The sequence below is a fragment of the Diceros bicornis genome, chromosome 6, assembly GCF_020826845.1.
Source record: "Diceros bicornis minor isolate mBicDic1 chromosome 6, mDicBic1.mat.cur, whole genome shotgun sequence".
Classification (NCBI taxonomy): domain Eukaryota; kingdom Metazoa; phylum Chordata; class Mammalia; order Perissodactyla; family Rhinocerotidae; genus Diceros; species Diceros bicornis.
In genome coordinates, this window is record NC_080745.1 from 60,020,333 (window position 1) to 60,040,899 (window position 20,567).

A 20,567-nucleotide genomic window follows, 5' to 3' on the forward strand; every position below is an offset into this window, starting at 1 on the left:
CACGATTGTTACTATAACTTATTGTATAGTGAATATATCAGTCTCATAATTACCATCTTTGGGTAAAAAGAAGAAATAAACTATAGCTAATTCAATAGGTATTTTTATCAGAATTTAAATACAATGTATATTATTTTGTCCAGATGCTTTGGGAAAATGGAATTAATGGCATTTTAGCAGATGAAATGGGATTGGGAAAAACAGTTCAGTGCATTGCTACAATTGCATTGATGATTCAGAGAGGAGTACCTGGACCTTTTCTTGTCTGTGGCCCTTTGTCTACACTTCCTAACTGGATGGCTGAATTCCAAAGATTTACACCAGAAGTAAGACATGTTTCCTTTTGTTAAATATATTATCATTTCAAATGTTTTATTCTGTTTTGTTGCCAGAATTAAGTTGTAGATCTCTTACGATAATCATATTGATTTCTGTGTAAACACACTTATGTGTCTTATCTTTCAATCTCAGCAATACAAGTTTATATAGTTGAATAGGGATTAGTAATCGAAGACATTTTGCCAAAAATAGCCCTGGATGATTTTCAGTGCATTGGATAATTTGATTTACCTAAGACAGACCTAGTTCAAATTTATTTTTAAATTCTGTTTATTTTTATTATGGTGTTTATTCCTGTTGTGTTTTCCTTCCATACATATGTGTTGCCTTAGCTACATCCTTTACTTATGAGGAGTATATATTCCAGAAGTAGCTTTGCCATCTACCTCGTCTTACACTTGGTTTGTTTTTATGGCTTTTTTATTCTCTGATAGCAGCCTAATTTAGAATTGACTGACTGATTTTGTTATAGAAAAATAGAACTGAGATTAAATTATCTTTTTCCTCTTAGAAATGATTAATTTTATAATTTCCAAATTGTTGATATTTACATTTTGTTCTAAAATTTGTTATAAATCAATGTAAAATCTTTTAGATTCCTACCATGTTATATCATGGGACCCAGGAGGAACGTCGAAAATTGGTAAAGAGTATTGACAAACGGAAAGGGACGCTCCAGATTCATCCTGTGGTAATCACGTCATTTGAAATAGCCATGAGAGACCGAAATGCGTTACAGGTACAAATGGTCTTCACTGGATTCTTTATAATCCATAAATCACATTTTTCTTAATTCGTCACACCTTATCATCATCCAGAAGCATTTGTTTAATTTTTTTTCCCTTTTTCTTTCTTTTTTTTTTTTTTATAATTTTCTTTATTTATTTATTTTCCCCCCAAAGCCCCAGTAGATAGTTGCATGTCATAGCTGCACATCCTTCCAGTTGCTGCATGTGGGACACGGCCTCAGCATGGCCGGAGAAGCGGTGCGTCGGTGCGCGCCCGGGATCCGAACCCAGGCCGCCAGCAGCGGAGTGCACGCACTTAACCGCTAAGCCACAGGGCCGGCCCTAATTTTTTTTTTTTCTGATGGAAGTAGCACATTATGTGGTACATATTCCTTTAGAAACTGGAGGTTTATGTGAACAGAGAGATTGAGATGAAGGTTGTAGCCTCTAACATGAAAATTAAAGCCTATGGCACTTTAACCTGTAGCCATAATATCATTTTAAGTGTGTTTGAATCAGCCAGACGTAGACCTAATCTGTGAAAATACTACAGGTATGTCTCTGACATGTGATTTTAAGTGTACACAACTTACTTATCCGTTTAATTTTATCAAATAAGAATAGAATATATGAAGACAAGTTATTTTTAGATTATCTTATGGATCTATGGTATAACATTTCCATATCTGTTTTTCTTCGTGTTGTAGCTATTTATTTATTAGTGCCCAAGTTATCATAATGCAGTTGGAAAATTGACCTTCTCTCATTGCTTCTGTCAATTCATTTTTTGGTGTTTTGAACTTCTTCCTCACTGTTCCAGCTGTTTTACTTATAGTTCTTTACTGCTTTGTTTTTCCTTTCTCTGACCAGTACATCAGATTTTACTTGTGTGATGTTGGAACTTTGGAATATGATTCGCAGTTATATTATTTCTTCACAATAAAAATAATACATACTGCTTGTAGAAAAATTCTACCTGAGAATTACTATTACTGTACTAAATAACTAACAAATAGGTATAATTTACATAGGGCTATATTATACATTCTTTTCTTAAAACTCCTGTTTTCTATTAAATAATATAACATGAAGACCTTTCCAATTATACATACTCTCCCTACCAAGCCCATATTGAAACAGTATGCTTCCTTGTCAATTCCATTTGCCAATGTCTAGAATTTTTCCTTTTACTGACCTTATGTTGTTATATCAAGCATCCTAGTTTTAGAGGTTGATGGCATTGGGCATGCAGGGCTCCTATTCCTGAGTGGCAGCAGAAGTATCTGAGTCTACTTCGTAATTCATTTTTCAGGTTCCTCATCATTTCTCTTTCATTGGGTTTTCTCTTTTCTTTTGCCTCTTCATTTATAAAGGATGTTTTATATTTTGTTTCGCTTATTAAGGTAGGTTCTTATAGTGAGAGATTATTCAGGTTATCTGGTTTGCCATAATACCAGAAAAAGAAGTCCCAAATTTTTATTAAAGTCATAATATTATTAAAAAAATTTCTCTTTTCATTCTGCTATGAATGTATAAAGTAAAATGCAAAAGATGCACCATTTCATACTCTTCCCCCAATTTGCCATCCTGTCATCCAAGGATACCTACACTTGCCAGTTTCGTATTTATCTTTTCCAGAAATTCTGCATATGTTTGTGTTTTTACACAATAAAATAGATGAGCTTTAGGTTTCCCTGATCAAGATAAAAGAGAGAAAGCGCAGATAATAAAAATGAGAAATTAAAACAATTTTCATGACAATGAAAGTAAATGGATGGCTTTCTGTGAAGATGTAAATCCCTAAAATTGGCTCCAGAAGAAAGGGAAAACTTAAACCAGTAACTTTGTAAGAAATTGAGAACACCATCAGATTAAAGAGTGTCGATCTCAGATATAGACCTCAGTGAAAATTCTAATGCTATTTAATGTTTCAGAACGTATGAAACTAATAAAAACTTTCAGTTCTTTTTAAGGAATCTAGTATAACTAATCAAAAATTGACAAAGCATTAGGAAGGAAAGCTACAGACTACTTTGACTAAAGAATTGTGACTGTAGAAGTCTTAAATACATAATAGCAGGCGAACTTTAGTTATTAGTTCATCGCCAAGTGAGGTCTATTTCAGGAACACAAGTATGCATCAGTTTTAGGAAATTTATTTATCCTATTAGTAGATCAAAGGAAAACACGATCACCTTAATGGATAGAGAAATGCCGTTTGATAAAATTGAACATCCGTCCCGAATAATTAAGAGGTTTTATTTTTAGAGTTGTTTTTAGGAAAAATCATGAGATTGTTATTTAAAAATTTTTCCTTAAATCCCTTTTCTAGCATTGCTATTGGAAATACTTGATAGTTGATGAAGGACACAGGATTAAGAACATGAAGTGCCGTCTAATCAGAGAGTTAAAGCGGTTCAATGCAGATAACAAACTACTTTTGACTGGTACTCCCTTGCAAAACAATTTATCAGAACTTTGGTCATTGCTAAACTTTTTGTTGCCAGATGTATTTGATGACTTGAAAAGGTAGGTAAGCCAGTTATGTTCTATATTTTTCTCACCTCCTTAAAATCTGTGCTCTTAGTTAAAATTAATTCCTTTCTTCTTGGTAGCTGGATTAAAATGATAGCTTTTTGGCAGGTTTTTTGTGGTATATGTTACATGTTCTACTCTTTTTATGGTGTTTAATTTTTTCCAATTTTATTGAGAAATAGTTGTATATATCACTATGTAAGTTTAAGATGTACAGTATGATGATTTCATTTACATATTTATGGAATAATTACAATAGGTTTAGTTAACATCCATCATCTCATCTAGATACAATAAAAAGGAAAGAAAGAAAAATTCTCCTTGTGATAACTACTAAGAATCTGCTCTCTTAACAACTTGCATATGTGTCAAACAGCAGTCTTGATTTTAGTCATTGTGTTGTACGTTACATCTCTAATACTTATTTATCTGATAACTGGAAGTTTGTACCTTTTGACCACCTTCCTTCAATTTCTCTTCCCTCTATATGTTTTACTCTTGACACAAATTATGTGAAAGCAGATAAATAAAAGATTATTTAAAAGCGTTTATTTGTATTGATTAATTAAAAGAAAACTGTTGAATGCTACCTTTATTTTTATAAGGCTCCTTATTATCTTAACTTTGTGAAACACTTTCAGATGGATTTTTCTCATTTTATCCTCACAAAAAAATCCAGAGGATAGAGAAGTTGAATATAACCCCTATCTCACATATAAGAAAAGCCAAGTATAAAGTTATTAAAAATATAACTAGTTAAAGCCAGGTCCAAAAGTAAAACCAAGGTCTCCCAGTTTCAACCTAGTGCTTTTTATTCTAGAAACTGTTTGAGTCTTAGCTAATATCATAAAAACCAAAAAATAAAAATAGTTTTCAGAAAATAAATAGTATGCTCAGAATGGAAGAGGAGTTAACAGAAGTTAAAATTAAGATGAAAATATCAAAATCAGGAGTGCAAAATAATTGATTTATACTTATTTATTTTGGCATCAGTGAAGGAAGAAAGTTAATTTAATATAGGAAAGTAACTTAATGTTTTATTTTGAGAATATATTTCACCTCTGGTTATCAAATGTTGGCCCGAGGCCAGGCTGTCGTACTGAATGTCTAGGGAACCTTTATTATTAAAGGACAAGATTTTCAGGTTCTTTGCATTTCTACTGAGTTAGAACATCCAGGTAGGAGCTGGGAATCTGAATTTATAAAGTGTGCTCCAGGTGATCAAAGTTTGTAACTACCTGCTCTAACTATTGCATAAATGTTATAAGCATTTTTCCCAATTGGATTTACTGACAATGTAGTGTAACTTAGTATAGACTATAAGATGTATTTAATTGCTTATTTTAATAGTTTTTTTTATGTTGTGAAGAACTAAGGATATATAGTAGATAATCATTATCAAGGTATGTATATGTTGAATTTTTAAAACGTTCGTTATAGCAGGTCATGTTTATATCTAAAGAGAGAGATCATATGGCCTTGGTTTTCAGAGATGGTTTTCATTTCTATAACTTTATTAAAATGTTTCAGAAATATGTACCTTAGGATGTCACCCCATTGATCGCCAGGGTTGATTCAGCTGATCTCGCTGGTCAGGCGGGTGTCGGGTGTCCCCTTCCTCCCTCACTGCTCCATGTGCATCCCTCCAGAAGCTACGCTTGGTTGAAGAGGACGACCTTCTCTGATAGAGGAGGACCATTCTTTGGTGAAGGGTATGCAAGTAGCTGCCCTCCGCTAGAACTTCCAAACAAGCTGTCAGGGTCCATTTGTAGGAGAACGTAGGGTAGTGAAGCTTCCAAGACTCCAGACATCCAAATGAGGCACTGCATGTGCCTCTCTTTAAAAAAGAGAAGGAAAAAAATGTACCTTAATGTTTTTTTGATTTTCATATTATTGTAAGATTATGTTAATGTACTTAAGAATCAAAAAATGTCCATTTTAAGAAAATATTTGCGGGCCAGCCCTGTGGCTTAGTGGTTAAGTGCGTGCTCTCCGCTACTGGCGGCCTGGGTTCAGATCCCAGGCGTGCCCCGACGCACTGCTTCTCCAGCCTTGCTGAGGCCGCATCCCACATACAGCAACTAGAAGGATGTGCAACTGTGACACGTAACTATCTACTGGGGCTTTGGGGGAAAAAGGAGGAGGGTTGGCAGTGGACGTTAGCTCAGAGCCGGTCTCCCTCAGCAAAAAGGGGAGAATTAGCATGGATGTTAGCTCAGGGCTTGTCTTCCTCATTAAAAAAAAAAGAAAAAACAAAAAAAAGAAAATATTTACTTTGTAATGCATGGGTTAATACAAAATTAAAAGTGTAAAACATAATATAATTGATTTATGTGATAGGTTAACTTGTAATCATTTTTTTCTCTTACAGCTTTGAGTCTTGGTTTGATATCACTAGTCTTTCTGAAACTGCTGAAGATATTATTGCTAAAGAAAGAGAACAGAATGTATTGCATATGCTGCACCAGGTTTTGACTTTTTTCTTACTCTGTTCATTATAGACTCAGAATGAAAAAGGAACTCGAGAGATCAGCTGTTCAATCTTTTGTGATTCATTTGGAAAAATGAGGGCTCCCCAAACATAACTTATTGCCCTGCCCTTCCCTCACCCAGAAGTCACATGGCTCTACAGCAGAACTCAAGTGCTTTTTGAAATTTTGCCCTTTTTTGGGCCGGCCCCGTGGCTTAGCGGTTAAGTATGCGTGCTCCGCTACTGGCGGCCCGGGTTCAGATCTCAGGCGCGCACCGATGCACCGCTTCTCCGGCCATGCTGAGGCCGCGTCCCACATACAGCGACTAGAAGGATGTGTAACTATGACACACAACTATCCACTGGGGCTTTGGGGGATAAAAAAAGGAGGAGGATTGGCAATAGATGTGAGCTCAGAGCCGGTCTTCCTCAGCAAAAAGAGGAGGATTAGCATGGATGTTAGCTCAGGGCTGATCTTCCTCACACACACACACAAAAAGAAATCTTGCCCTTTTCACATGTATTCATTTTATCCCTAATGGTAACTGATGTTTTTCAACCAGAAGATGAAAATGAGTGGTTTTTATGCAGTGTTTGTCAATAATTACATAATTTCTGTCCTTGCATGATCCATTCTTACTGTTTCCTGCAGTCTTCACTCATCCTACCTTTCCTTACTTTAGACAAACATAATCTTTCGAAGGTCTCCTAGTCATTTTCATATGCGGGCCCTAAAAGCTTTCAGTTGTGCTTTGAGAAGTTTATTCAAAATCTTTATGATTTTTTTTTACTTTAAAGTTGATACTACAGGGGCCGGCCCCGTGACGTAGCGATTAAGTGCATGCGCTCCTGTGGCGCGTGCTGCTGGTGGCCCGGGTTCGGATCCCGGTTGCCCACCGATGCACTGCTGACTTGTCAGGCCATGCTGTGGCGGTGTCCCACATAAAGTGGAAGAGGATGGGCACAGATGATAGCTCAGGGCCAGTCTTCCTCAGCAAAAAGAGTAGGATTGGCAAGGATGTTAGCTCAGGGCTGATCTTCCTCACACACACAAAAAAGTTTATACTACATGTTCATGATAAAAGTGTGAAACAGCATAGAAATGGAAAGTAAAATTAATATCCCAAGTCATATTTACCCTACCAAGTTAATTTACGTTCTTTTCTTGATAACTGCCTATAGGTATGTTTGTTTCTGGGTTGCTGTCTACAGATACTTTTTTCTTAAAACTATTGGTGATTTTCTCTAGTCAAGTCTCTATGATTGGCTCGATACCTGTGGGGTATTTAAGTACAGGGCCCTAAAATGAACTTTGTATATGTAAATCAATTATCAATTTGTATTTAAAGGTATGGCTGTAAAGGATGTAAAGTAATTTTAAACAAGTTTGTGTTTTCTTTTAAAAAACTAAGCAGTTTAATAATGATATAATTATCTGTTGCTTCTGTGTTTTATACATGTGGAAATCACTTGTCTTCACACAGCTAATGAAGGAGAGTAATTTTTTAAGCCTGAAGTTTTAGAACTTATCTGGGTTGGTTGGTTCATTGCTTTTCTACTAGTCCAGAACCTAAACCTGTGGGCTGTAACTTTAACCCTAAAAGTACAGATATCACCTTCTTATTTCTGCTTTTTAAAATATTCAAGATATATTAGAGGTTTTGAAAACTTAGTAAATTGTGAACCGTTATGGATAAATTTTATGTGTTTGTCATGTAGTGGTCTGGTCTGGGAAAATTTCAAGGAGATATTTTATCTGACCTTTTGAGACTTGATAATATTTATGTAGGAAAAATGAGAGAAGGGGTAAAGGGGTATTTGGAGAGAGTATTCCCTGAAAACGTAGTAATGTTTAATATTCACATATGTTTTCTCATGTTTAAATTTTAGATTCTAACACCTTTCTTACTGAGAAGACTAAAATCTGATGTTGCTCTTGAAGTTCCTCCTAAACGAGAAGTAGTCGTTTACGCACCGCTTTCAAAGAAACAAGAGATCTTTTATACAGCCATTGTGAACCGTACAATTGCAAACATGTTTGGATGCAGTGAGGTAGAGTGCAGATTTGAAATATACTGTAAATGACAGTTGGCATAGAAAATTTCATGGTTGATTTCAGTCTAATGCTTATCACTTGTTTGCAAGACTTTTTTTGTGTGCAGAGATCAGCCCTGTGCTAACATCTGCCAATCCTCTTCTTTTTTTGCCGAGGAAGACTGGCCCTGGGCTACCATCCATGCCCATCTTCCTCCACTTTATATGGGACACCCACAGCATGGCTTGACAAGCGGTGTGTCGGTGCATGCCCGGAATCCGAACCGGCGAACTCTGGGCCGCCACAGCGGAGAGCGCACACTTAACTGCTTGTGCCACCGGGCTGGCCCCTGCAAGACTTTTTGAGAGTGCATTTCTAACTGGAGTATAAGGCATGAGGCCAATAGCAAAAGTTGTCTCCTAGTAATTCTATGGTCCTAAAATTCAAGTGATGGCTCATGCATTAATTGCTTTATAGTCACCTGGAACGCTTGTTAAAAATTTTGATTCCTGTCCCTGATTAACCCTTATCATGTATCTGGGGATGGACTTGGAAATACATTTCACCAAGCACACACTATACTGACAGCTTGCCAGCTAGACCAATCCCCAGAAATATGTAATCCCTTTACAGAAGGTTATTGATAGCCAGAAAGTTTAATAGAATATTCTATTTGAAAGAAATATCTTCAATTACCCACCATATTGCAAGAGATTGAGTGGAATGTGATTATCTTATAACTGAAGATTAGGAGACCCTCAAGTTTTGTTTAAACGTCCAGATTTTTACTGTATGCCATGGACCTGTGTATTTCTTTTCAAAATACTGCAGTTATGCATTTCTGTTTTATACAACCATTAGACTCTGTTCTCCCATTTTCATTATAATTAAAGGGAAGATTGGCTTTTTAGCTATTAGAAACTTACAGTAGTTGCCTATTGTGAAGAATTTCGTTGCAATACTATACCAATCCAAAGAAATACCCTCTGTAATGCAGATTTGTGGAGCCTAATGAGAGCCCTAAGCCATTAAATCCTTTTATATAAGTTCAAACCGTTTTATCCGTCCTTAATTTTTTCCACTGAGATAAGAAGGCGTTCACTTTAATTCTCAGATACTGTCATCAGTGTTAAAACAATTAAATTTCACATGGCAATATTTGCATTTGGCTATAGTTTATGAATCCTTGATTTTGTGCCTTTGGAAATTACTAAACTTCGTGATTAAAGACAAAATGTTGTTCTTTATATCTTAAAAGATTTTGTACATAAAAACATTATACCCCACTTTGTATATATTTAGAATTGAAGGATATAGCTTTTAAAACAGATATTCCTTTAATTTGTTCTTTTTTAGAACGAAACAGTTGAGCTAAGTCCCACTGGACGACCAAAACGGCGAACTAGAAAGTCAATAAATTACAGCAAAATAGATGATTTCCCTAATGAATTGGAAAAATTGATCAGTCAAATGCAGCCAGAGGTAGACCGAGAAAGGTGTGAGTTTAGAAATAAATTTAAGTATTCTTTAAACTGTGATATTTTTTGTATTTCTTGTATTCATGGATTATATGCTTTTGGTAGAGCTGTTGTGGAAGCGAACATCCCTGTAGAATCTGAAGTTAATCTGAAGCTGCAGAATATAATGATGCTACTTCGTAAATGCTGTAATCATCCATATTTGATTGAGTACCCTATAGATCCAGTGACACAAGAATTTAAGGTGAATACCATTTAATGTACTGTTTTGATTTCTGTAACTTTTTTATGTTGGGGGAAAGTGTTATTTTGTATTTTTGATTATTATGCTTAAAGTAAATGCTGTGCTGTTGGTCATATGAAGATTGTAATCCTTCCAGTAAATGGAGACAATCTTCTCCCACAAAATTTAGAACTTTATGAGTGTTAGAATGAAGTTCATTTTCTGTATGTAAGCTAACTAATAATATTTTTATTTACATATTTTATATGAACAGCTAAGAATCATCCTAAATTTAGAGTAATATTGGAAATATAATTTTTTTAGTAATGTAATTGATTTCCACTCTGTTTTACTGTGCCGTGTATTTTAGCAATGGTTGTCACCTTTTCAGTATTCCTTTTAGTTAGTATTCTGCTTGTCAAAATGAATCTCGTGGCTCATTGCTTAAGTCTCAACAAATTGCCGCAGAAGAGAAGGAAAAAGTTGATATTGAGTTGTGGGCTTTCAGATTAAGTGAATGAAATTGCCTTCTTGGGCATTGGATGGAAAAATTGCATACATAGTATTAAAAGAAATTAGTTCTCAGTAACCCTCAATAACCCTGTTTCATACTAGTTTACTTACCCCTGGCAGTATTGACATTTTGGGCCAGATACTTCTTTGGAGGTGCTGTCCTGTGGACTGTAGGCCACTTAGCAGCATCCCTAGCCTCTGGTCACTAGATGTCAACAGTATCTCCCTCCCCCAGTTGTAACAACCTAAAATGTCTCTCTGAAATGCCAAATATACCCTGGAGGAGGAGGGCAAAATTGCCCGCATTTGAGAACCACTGCTTTACAGTTTTTCATTTGAGTAAGGAAGAAGATGATCTCTGATGAGGTAATTGATATTCATCAGAAGGTGAAAAATTTCTTTATCTTCAATATTTAGGTTGCTTATAAGCTCCTATGTTTTCTTTAGAATTTCTACTGAGAATTCTTATAGTAATTTTCATAGCTGTTTTGTTGAAAGTGTACTACTCAGTTATAAAGAATCAACTTCAATGTATATACAGTAAGGTTGAACTTATTGATCTTTTATACAAAGCCTTTGGGAGAGGAGTGGGGAGTATAGATCAAATTAGACCTAAACTGAATTTTGTTTTTGTGAAATCATTGGTTTTAAATTCTAGAGTATGTCTTGGTTTTAAATTCTAGAGTGTGTCTTTCCTTCAGAAAGAACTGTCTTCTGATAAAAATCAAATTTATAATGTCAATTTTAAAAAATTTTAAAGTTTTATGGGGACTTAGTTTTCATTGAAAATTGAACTGTTTACATGATATTTATTTTGACAAAAACAAATTATTAGTAGTTATCATGACTTTTTTCTATTTTTTCTTTCTTTGCCCACTTTTAAGATTGACGAAGAATTGGTAACAAATTCTGGGAAATTCTTAATTTTGGATCGAATGCTGCCAGAACTAAAAGCTAGAGGTCACAAGGTGGTACTTTTGATTGGATTTTTGGTTGTTTAATTATTCTCTTATAATCAGTACAGATACTAAGATATATTTAAATTTTAGGTGCTGCTTTTTTCACAAATGACAAGAATGTTGGACATTTTGATGGATTACTGCCACTTTAGAGATTTCAACTTTAGCAGGCTTGATGGATCCATGTCTTATTCAGAGAGAGAAAAAAATGTAAGACGACTTATGTCATACATACCAAATTCTTTTTTGTAACTCCTATCTTGATTTCTGAAGTAATGTTCAAAATAGACCCACAGATTAATAGAGAGATAGGAAAGACCAAAAACCCTATAGCAGGATCCACAACAAAGCATTTTGATTTAATATTAATGAGGCTTGGTTCTCAAATTACATGTATCTTCTGATACTACCGTACTTAATAATATCCTACTTTAACTACCACTGTGAGAATTTAACAGGAAATGTTTTCTTCTGACTTTTTGGCTCTTCTCTCTACTCCAACATTTTACTATGAAAATATCAAATGTATAGCGGTTGAAAGAATTTTACAGTAATCACCTGTAAATCCACCTAGGACCTGCCATTAAAATTTGACTATTCCTTTTTTATCCCATACCTGTAATATAGCATCAGTCCATTATTGTATCCATGCATTTTAAAACAAATTATAGATGATATTTCCCTTTCTAATTACTTCAGCATATTAAGTCTTTGGGGGTAAAATTTACATATCCAGAAGTGAATAAAGTGTACATTTGACGAAGGCATATATGTCACCCACACTCCTATCAAGATATAGAACATTACCATTACCTCAGAAAGTTCCCTCATGCCCCCTCCCAGTCAAGCTGCCTTTCCTGCCTTCCCTATCTCCTAGGCAAACACTTGATTTTTTTTTTTTTTTGTCACCAGTTGTTGAGGGAGAATGGCCTAGACTTTTTTTTTTTTTTCCTGTGAGGAAGCTCGCCCCTGAGCTAACATCTGCCAATCCTCCTCTTTTTGCTGAGGAAGACTGGCCCTGGGCCAGTCTGCCATCTTCCTCCACTTTATATGGGACGCCTGCCACAGCATGGCCTAACAAGTGGTGCGTCGGTGCGCGCCCAGGATCTGAACCAGCGAACCTCGGGCCGCCGCAGCGGAGTGCGGCACTTAACCATTTGCGCCCCCGAGCCGGCCCGTAGACCTTTTTTTTAATATTAGATATTCTCACTTAAACTTCCCTTGTAATGTGTGAGTTTTTTTTTTTTTTTAAACAAAGTTAAGATCTCCTTAATAAAATAGGTGCTTGGAAAATAAATGAAGTTAACACGAGCAGATATTTTATATAATAATTGTTTTGTAGATCTGAAAGATTGATTTGGCCTCCCTTGGATACACTTTTATTAGTTGTAATTAAAAACAGTTTCCCTCCTCAGTCTTTTTGGTTCAAGTTAGTCCCTCCCTCTGTTATGGTTTATCACAGTGAAAGGATACAGATTTAAATCAGCAAAGAGAAGAGTCACCTGAGGTGAAATCCAGAAGAAACTAGATGTGAGCTTCCAGTGGAGTCCCAGACAGTGCTTAATTCTTCCAGCAACAATTTCTAAAGTACACGGGGAGTAAGCCAGGGAAGCTCACCTGAGCCTTGGTGTCCAGGGTTTTTATTGAAGATCAGTCATGTTGGCATGGAACACTTGTGTGACTGGCCTGAACCACTCAATCTCAAGCCCTTCTGATGGTTAAATTGATACAGTTTGTCCCAGGGCCCCTGGTTTATTGCCACAAGGTGTGCATTAGGCATGCTTAGGATATTTTGTTTCATGGGAGGTGAGTCTTTGACGATTTTATCTCTTTCCAGCAAATTAGTCGTCTCTAACTTTTATGGCTTCTAGGGTTTTCAGTATTTATTTACCCCACATCAAAAGTCCTGTGGATGCTGAAGAACTCATACCCAGTTTGAAGAATGCTGGCTTATTATATCCCTTGGCACACACTGCCCTCCCCCTTCCTTTCCTGGTAAACGCTTGGTTATAAGATGACTGCTCTATATGCAACACCATATCCACATTCCAGGCAGGAACAGTTTTTTTGTTGATTCCTGTGTTTACATCCTTTTTGCTTTTAGATGCACAACTTTAACACAGATCCAGATGTGTTTATCTTCTTAGTGAGTACACGAGCTGGTGGCCTGGGCATTAATTTGACTGCAGCAGATACAGTTATCATTTATGATAGTGATTGGGTAAGTTGAAAGTGTAGCAATATGCTGATTATATTTCCATTCTGAATTTTTAATCTTTCATTGTACACTTTGCAATTTCATTATCTATTTTGGAAGATATTTATTTTAAGATAAGAATCATTTCTTTATCAAGTGTCCTGTGTGTAAAGACTTGAACATGTTTTATCAGTGAAGCCACTGTAGAAGTCTTAACTGACTTAAGTTAAATAGTTAAGGCACTATTTAAATTTCTGATTGGATCGTGCATGTTGACTTTAGCCATAGTTTGAGTTTAAATAATTTTAACCTTAAACTGTTAAATGTTGTTTTTCTTTTTAACTTTAAGAACCCCCAGTCTGATCTTCAGGCCCAGGATAGATGTCATAGAATTGGTCAGACAAAGCCAGTTGTTGTATATCGTCTTGTTACAGCAAATACTATTGATCAGAAAATTGTGGAAAGAGCAGCTGCTAAAAGAAAACTGGAAAAGTTGATCATCCACAAAAGTAACACTTTCTAGTACTTTTTCGTTTCAGTTGTCTATTGTGTATTGTGAATTTTTGGTGTTTTTTTTTTTTTTTCTATATAAAAGAAATTAGTGCAGCTTGATTAGTGTAGGATTTAAAGAGGCAGAGGGGAATTTGAAGCTGTAAAGACCTAAACTAAGTTGATGGCCGTAGACATAAAAGAAAGAAAAACATTGGTGAGTGTCTAGATGAGGAGCAGAGGGGCAGAGAGAAGTATCAAGGGTAATTTTAAAATGCCATATCCTTAACTGTGTCATAGGGATGACATGATTGACATGATGTTAATGCTTATTCTTGATAAGAGATTTATCTGCCAAAAAGCTTTAAGAAAACTTCCAATGCTCTTTTTGCAAGTTCATTATATTAAGTATTAGGTTATTAAAGGTATATTGAAATAGTGCTATGAAAAAATGTATTTATTTTATTGAACTCACTATTTCAAAAAATATTTGACTCTGGAATGCCCTTTTCATATTTTTCATCTTAGTGTTTTAAACACACCGTGATTTTTAGTCTAGAAAAGATTCTGAAGAGTAGGGAAAGTGAAATGGGTGAGGCATTGGCATTTTATGTTCTGTTGGCTGAGATTCCTTGGAGAAGTTCTACTTGTATTCATTCAATAAAAAATTCCATTTGGATAAATGGCTTGATAGCTGCCTTAAGAAAAGTTAAATCATATATATAAGTTGTGAAGCCTAAAGAAATAGGAACATCATAATAATGTTGAAAATCACTAACAATTTATTTTATGCTACTTTTCTATTTGTAAGTACTTTCTCCAGGGTATCTGATTTTGAGGGAAATGTGGATGAGGTTTTAGACATCTTTAATTTGACTTGATGGAACACTCGCATTGTAGTTGGAATTTGTATTGAAGGAAAAACAAATTTTAATCTTAATAAGATTTTGTGCAAATTAAAAAATTTCCACCTGTGCAGCTTTAGGAATTTGAATGATAAATTATATTTTGTTTATTGAAGATAATATGAATTAGATAAAGTTTATTTATGGTTTTATTTTCCCAAGTTCTATTTTCAGTATTTTGAGAGATTAATTTCAAAGAATAATTTGAAAAGAATTTTTAAAATGTTGGCAGTGTTTTACTGAGGTGTATGACATACATACAATAAAATACCCAGATCTTAAGTGTACAGCTTGATGAATTTTGACGAATATATACACTCATGTAACTATCATCCAAATCAAGATAATGAACATTTTCATTGTCCAGTGTTTCTTCATGTACCCTTTCCAGTCATTTCCCATGCTCCCTAGCCCCTCACTAGGAGGCAACTACTATTCTGATTTCTGTCACATAGATTAGTTTTTCCTTTAACTTCATACATGGATTCATTTGTATATATGCATTCTCTTTTGTCTAACTACTTTGTTGAACATAGTATTTTGAGATTCACGTATGTTGTGTATATTAGAAGTTTGGGGTTTTATTTTTTATTTATTTATTTATTTTAAAGATTTTATTTATTTATTTACTTTTCCCCCCAAAGCCCCAGTAGATAGTTGTATGTCATAGCTGCACATCCTTCTAGTTGCTGTATTTGGGACGCAGCCTCAGCATGGCCGGAGAAGCGGTGCGTCGGTGTGCACCCGGGATCTGAACCCCGGGCCGCCAGCAGCGGAGCGCGTGCACTTAACCGCTAAGCCACGGGGCCGGCCCTGGTGTTTTATTTTTAAATTGCTAAATAGTTTATCCATTCTTTTGTTGATTGGTGTTTGAATTGTTTCCACATTTTGGTTATGAATAAGTTGCTTTTGTACAAGTGTTTGTGGATATATGCATTTATTTGTTCTTGGTCTTAGAGTGGGTATATGTTTACCTGTATGAAACTACCAAGTGGACATAGCATTCTACACTCCCACCAACAAAGTATGAGAGTTTTGGTTGTTTTTCTTCCTTAGCAACACTTGGTTTTCTATGTCCTTTTTAATGTAAGCTATTCTGATTGGTTTGTAACGTATCCTGTTTTGGTCTAAAAATCAATTTTGAATGTTTTTAATTTCTTGAAAATTTTTCTAGATCATTTCAAAGGTGGTCAATCTGGATTAAGTCAATCTAAGAACTTCTTAGACCCTAAGGAATTAATGGAGTTATTAAAATCTAGAGATTATGAAAGGTAAGATTTTTTTCATTTTAAAAAAATGTGTTTTGGGGCTGGCCCTGTGGCCTAGTGGTTAAGTTTGGCATGCTCTGCTTCGGTGGCCCGGGTTGGGTTCCTGGGCACGGACCTACACCACTCATTGGCAGCCATGTTGTGGTGGCGACCCACATACAAAATAGAGGAAGACTGGCACAGATATTAGGTCAGAGACAATCTTCCTCGAACAAAAACAGGAAGATTGGATGTAATTCATAGTTTTGATTTATCATATAGACTTGAATATTTTGTTTTCTTATAGGGAAGTCAAAGGATCAAGAGAGAAGGTCATTAGTGATAAAGATTTAGAGTTGTTATTAGATCGAAGTGATCTCATTGGTAAGTATCTCTTACGCTTTTATTTATGTATTTTTATTGAAACTTTGAAAAATACATGTAAGTAGAGAGAATAGTATAATGTGCCCCTATGTATAATTCATTCAGCTGCAGTAGTTCACAACATTTAGCCAATCTTGTTTCATTGCCATTTTCTTGTTGGAACCTTAAAAACATGAAATTTTACCTATAATCACTTTTCTTGGGCATCTGTCACTGAGAAGAACATGTTTTTAATCATAGCCACTATATCATTATTACATTTAGGAGAATTGGCACTAAAACCTTAATTACTTTAATACCCAGTCTATATCCAGATTTCCCCAGTTGTCTTGAATCAGGATCTAAATTTCGTTGATTGTTATGTCTCTTTCCTTCTATAACACCCTCCTCACTTTGTTTTTCCATGCCATTGATTTGTTGGAGAAACTGGGTTATTTGTCCCATTCAATGACTTAGACCGGAATTGGCTGATTTTTTTTTTTTTTCTCCCCTTGTGTTGTCCTTTGATTTGTTCCTCAATCTGCTTGTTTTCTGTAAAGTGATAAATAGCTCCACAGGCTTATTTAGATTTAGATTCCACATCTTAGGAATACCAGTGCTTTGTTCTCATGTTTTAAATCATATCAGGAGGCATATATGTCTGGGTTTCTTATTTTTAGTGAGCTAAGAGTGATCAGCTGATTCAGGCTGTTTCCTGTCAACCTTTTATTTAACTCGATGGTTTTATCATCCGTTGATGATATTTTCTTCAGGATTGAAAAATGATGATTTTCTTGTTCTGTCATTTCTTTATTAGCTGGAATTAGTCTATTAACTTTACTTTATCAACTCTTTGGTTACTCTGAGATATAATCTCTATAGGTGAGGCAGGATAAATTGCTTCTTTTATTTATCAATTTTTAGAGTAACGAGTTGATGCTTACAGTGGTGACCATAAATTATTTTGAAAACAAATATAGTAAATATAACTCTTCATTTCCTAATTTGTAACATATTACTAGTATCTATGCTCTTGACTATTTATGTGTATCGTATCTGTATGGTGGAAACACTATCAAATGGTGTGCTACTGTGCATCTTTTCCCAGCTCTACATTCAGCAATGGTATATTGGCAGCTTGATATTGGTGATGATAGGAATAATTAATACCATGGAAATAGGGAACAACTACAGGGGCCGGCCCAGTGGTGCAAGCGGTTAAGTGCGTGTGCTCCGTTTTGGTGTCCCGGGGTTCGCGGGTTCGGATCCCGGGCACGCACCAGTGCACCGCTTGTCACACCAAGCTGTGGTGGCGTCCCATATAAAGTAGAGGAAGATGGGCACAGATGTTAGCTCAGGGCTGATCTTCCTCACAAAAAAAATAAATAAATAAAAAATAAAGGATTCAAAAAAAGAAAACTACAAACCAGGGCCCTTTGGGGGTGGGGGTTATTGTTAAACAATGACCAGGACGCCACTGTATACAGTGTCATGATGTCTTCAACTTAGTTTCAAATAGCTGTTTTTAAAATTGTCTTTGTCTTCCTTTTTTTTTTTCAGTAACTTTATTGAGATAATGTCTTTGTCTTATCATTGAATTGAAAGAATTTTTTTTTTCTGAAGAAGATTACCCTGAGCTAACATCTGTTGCCAATCTTCCCCCCCCCCGCCCTTTTTTTTTTTTCCGCTTGAGGAAGCTTCACCCTGAGCTAACATCTGTGCTAGTCTTCCTCTGTTTTGTATGTGGGTGGCTGCCACAGCATGGCTGCTGATGTGTGGTGTAGGTCCGTGCCCGGGAACTGAACCTGGGCTGCTGAAGCAGAGCACGCCAGACTTAACCACTAGGCCACAGGGCTGGCCCCCAAAGAATTCTTTATGTATTCTAGATACAGGTCCTTTATCAGGTATGTTTTGCAGATATTTTTTCCCAGTCTGTGGCTTGTCTTCGCATTTTCTTAATTAACATCTTTCGAAGGGCAAAGGTTTTTAATTTTGATGAAATCCAGTTTATCTTGTTTTTGTTCTTGTTATCACTCATGATTTTGGTGTCATCTCGGTGAGTTATCTTTGCCTAACCCAAGGTCATGATTTTTTTTTCTTTTAAGAGTTTTATAGTTTTATTTGTTATATTTGAGTTAATTTTTATGTAGGGTATAAGGGAAAGGTCTAATTTTTTTTTTTTTGTGAGGAGGATCAGCCCTGAGCTAACATCCAATGCCAATCCTCCTCTTTTTTGCTGAGGAAGACTGGCTCTGGGCTAACATCCATGCCCATCTTCCTCTACTTTTATATGGGATGCCGTCACAGCATGGCTTAACAAGTGGTGTGTTGGCGCATGCCCGGGATCTGAACTGGTGAACCCCGGGCTGCCACAGCGGAGCGCACGCACTTAACCGCTTGCGCCACCGGTCGGCCCCTAAATTTCTTTTTTCATGTTGTTATCTAATTGTCCCAGCACCATTTGTTGAAAAGATTATTCTTTCCCTATTGAATTGCTGTGGTACCTTTGTTGAAAATCAGTTCTTCATAAATGTAAGAGTTTATTTCTGTACTTTCAATTCTGTCCCATTGATCTGTTTGTCAGTTCTATGCCAGTACTACACTGTGTTGATTATTGTAGCTTTATGGGGAGCTTTGAAATTGTGAAAAGTGAATCCTCCAGTTTTGTTTTTCTTTATCAAATTGGTTTCAGCTATTTTGGGTTCTTTGCATGTTTATATGAATTTTAATTTTCATATAGTTCAGGAAAAAATATGAGAAAGATAAAGCATTATGGCCAAATTAAATACATTATCAAATAAAAAGCAGCAGTATAGAAGGTATGCAAGAATAGTGTAACATCTGAACATACTAATTAACATTAACTGAATAAAGGATTTCTAGATACTGAAAACCCACTCGACATAATGTCATAATGACCCTCATAATTCTTAAACTAGATGTAGAGAAGAATGTTCTTAATCTGGTAAAATGTATCCATCTGGTAAATTACTGCTAAAATCAAGAACAAACAAAGATAATAACTCACACTCACGCTATTTAGTATACAACATTGTTCGCTGTACAAGGAAGTCCTAACTAATGCTATAAGATAATAAAAATAGGTTAGAGGAATAATTATAGTAGCCCACCCTTATCCATGGGGGATACATTCTAAGATCCCCAGTGGATGCCTGAAACCATGGATAGTACCGAACACTATATATACTATGTTTTTTCCTATACATGCACACCATTGATAAAATTTAATGTATAAATTAGGCACAGTAACAGATTAACAATAATAACTAATAACAAAACAGAACAATTATAGCAATATTCTGTAATAAAAGTTACCTAGATCTTAGCAACCTGAGCATACAATTTTTTTCTTATTAAGTTGAGAACGTCTACTTTTTCACTTTTTTTTTTTTTTTTTAAGGTTTATTTTATTTTTTTCCTCCATAGTCCCAGTAGATAGTTGTATGTCACAGTTGCACATCCTTCTAGTTGCTGCATGTGGGACGCGGCCTCAGCACGGCCGGAGAAGTGGTGCATCGGTGCGCGCCCGGGATCCGAACCCGGGCCGCCAGCAGCTGAGCGCGAGCACCTAACCGCCAAGCCACAGGGCCAGCCCCTACCTTTTCACTTAAAGGAAGCACTTTATGGCTTCTCTTTGGCATATTCTAATTGACAGCATCACTACCCTTGGGCGTTGGGGCCGTTATTAAGTAAATTAAGGGTCACTTGAACACAAGCACTGCAATACTGAGACAGTCGATCTGATAACTGAGATGGCTGCTAAGTGACTAAAGGGTGGGTAATGTATACAGTGTGAATATGCTGGACAAAGGGATGATTCCCATCTGAATGAGGACTGAGCAGATGGTGCCAGATTTTATCACACTACTCAGAATGGCATGCAATTTAAAACTTCTGAATTGTTTATTTCTGGAATTTTCCATTTGATGTTTTCGGACTGTGGTTTACCATAGGTAACTGCAATCACAGAAAGCAACAAAAATGGGACTACTGTGAAGTAAGAAAGAGTTCGAATTGCTTATATTTGCAGATGGTGTAATTGTCTCTGTAGAAGGACCAAGGCAA

The 20,567-nt window shown here is 35.9% G+C and overlaps 1 protein-coding gene across 1 annotated transcript in view; it reads left to right on the top strand.

The window, feature by feature from the left end:
• HELLS (helicase, lymphoid specific) overlaps positions 1–20,567 on the top strand; it is a 39,641-nt gene that overhangs the window by 16,637 nt on the left and 2,437 nt on the right. The window contains exons 9-21 of the mRNA XM_058543569.1: positions 144–326; positions 935–1,078; positions 3,400–3,596; positions 5,974–6,070; positions 7,963–8,124; positions 9,464–9,603; positions 9,691–9,829; positions 11,206–11,289; positions 11,371–11,490; positions 13,385–13,501; positions 13,827–13,986; positions 16,046–16,142; positions 16,426–16,502. Of these exons, the coding sequence (XP_058399552.1) occupies positions 144–326; positions 935–1,078; positions 3,400–3,596; positions 5,974–6,070; positions 7,963–8,124; positions 9,464–9,603; positions 9,691–9,829; positions 11,206–11,289; positions 11,371–11,490; positions 13,385–13,501; positions 13,827–13,986; positions 16,046–16,142; positions 16,426–16,502 (1,717 nt within the window). The remainder of the gene's footprint in view (positions 1–143; positions 327–934; positions 1,079–3,399; positions 3,597–5,973; positions 6,071–7,962; positions 8,125–9,463; positions 9,604–9,690; positions 9,830–11,205; positions 11,290–11,370; positions 11,491–13,384; positions 13,502–13,826; positions 13,987–16,045; positions 16,143–16,425; positions 16,503–20,567) is intronic.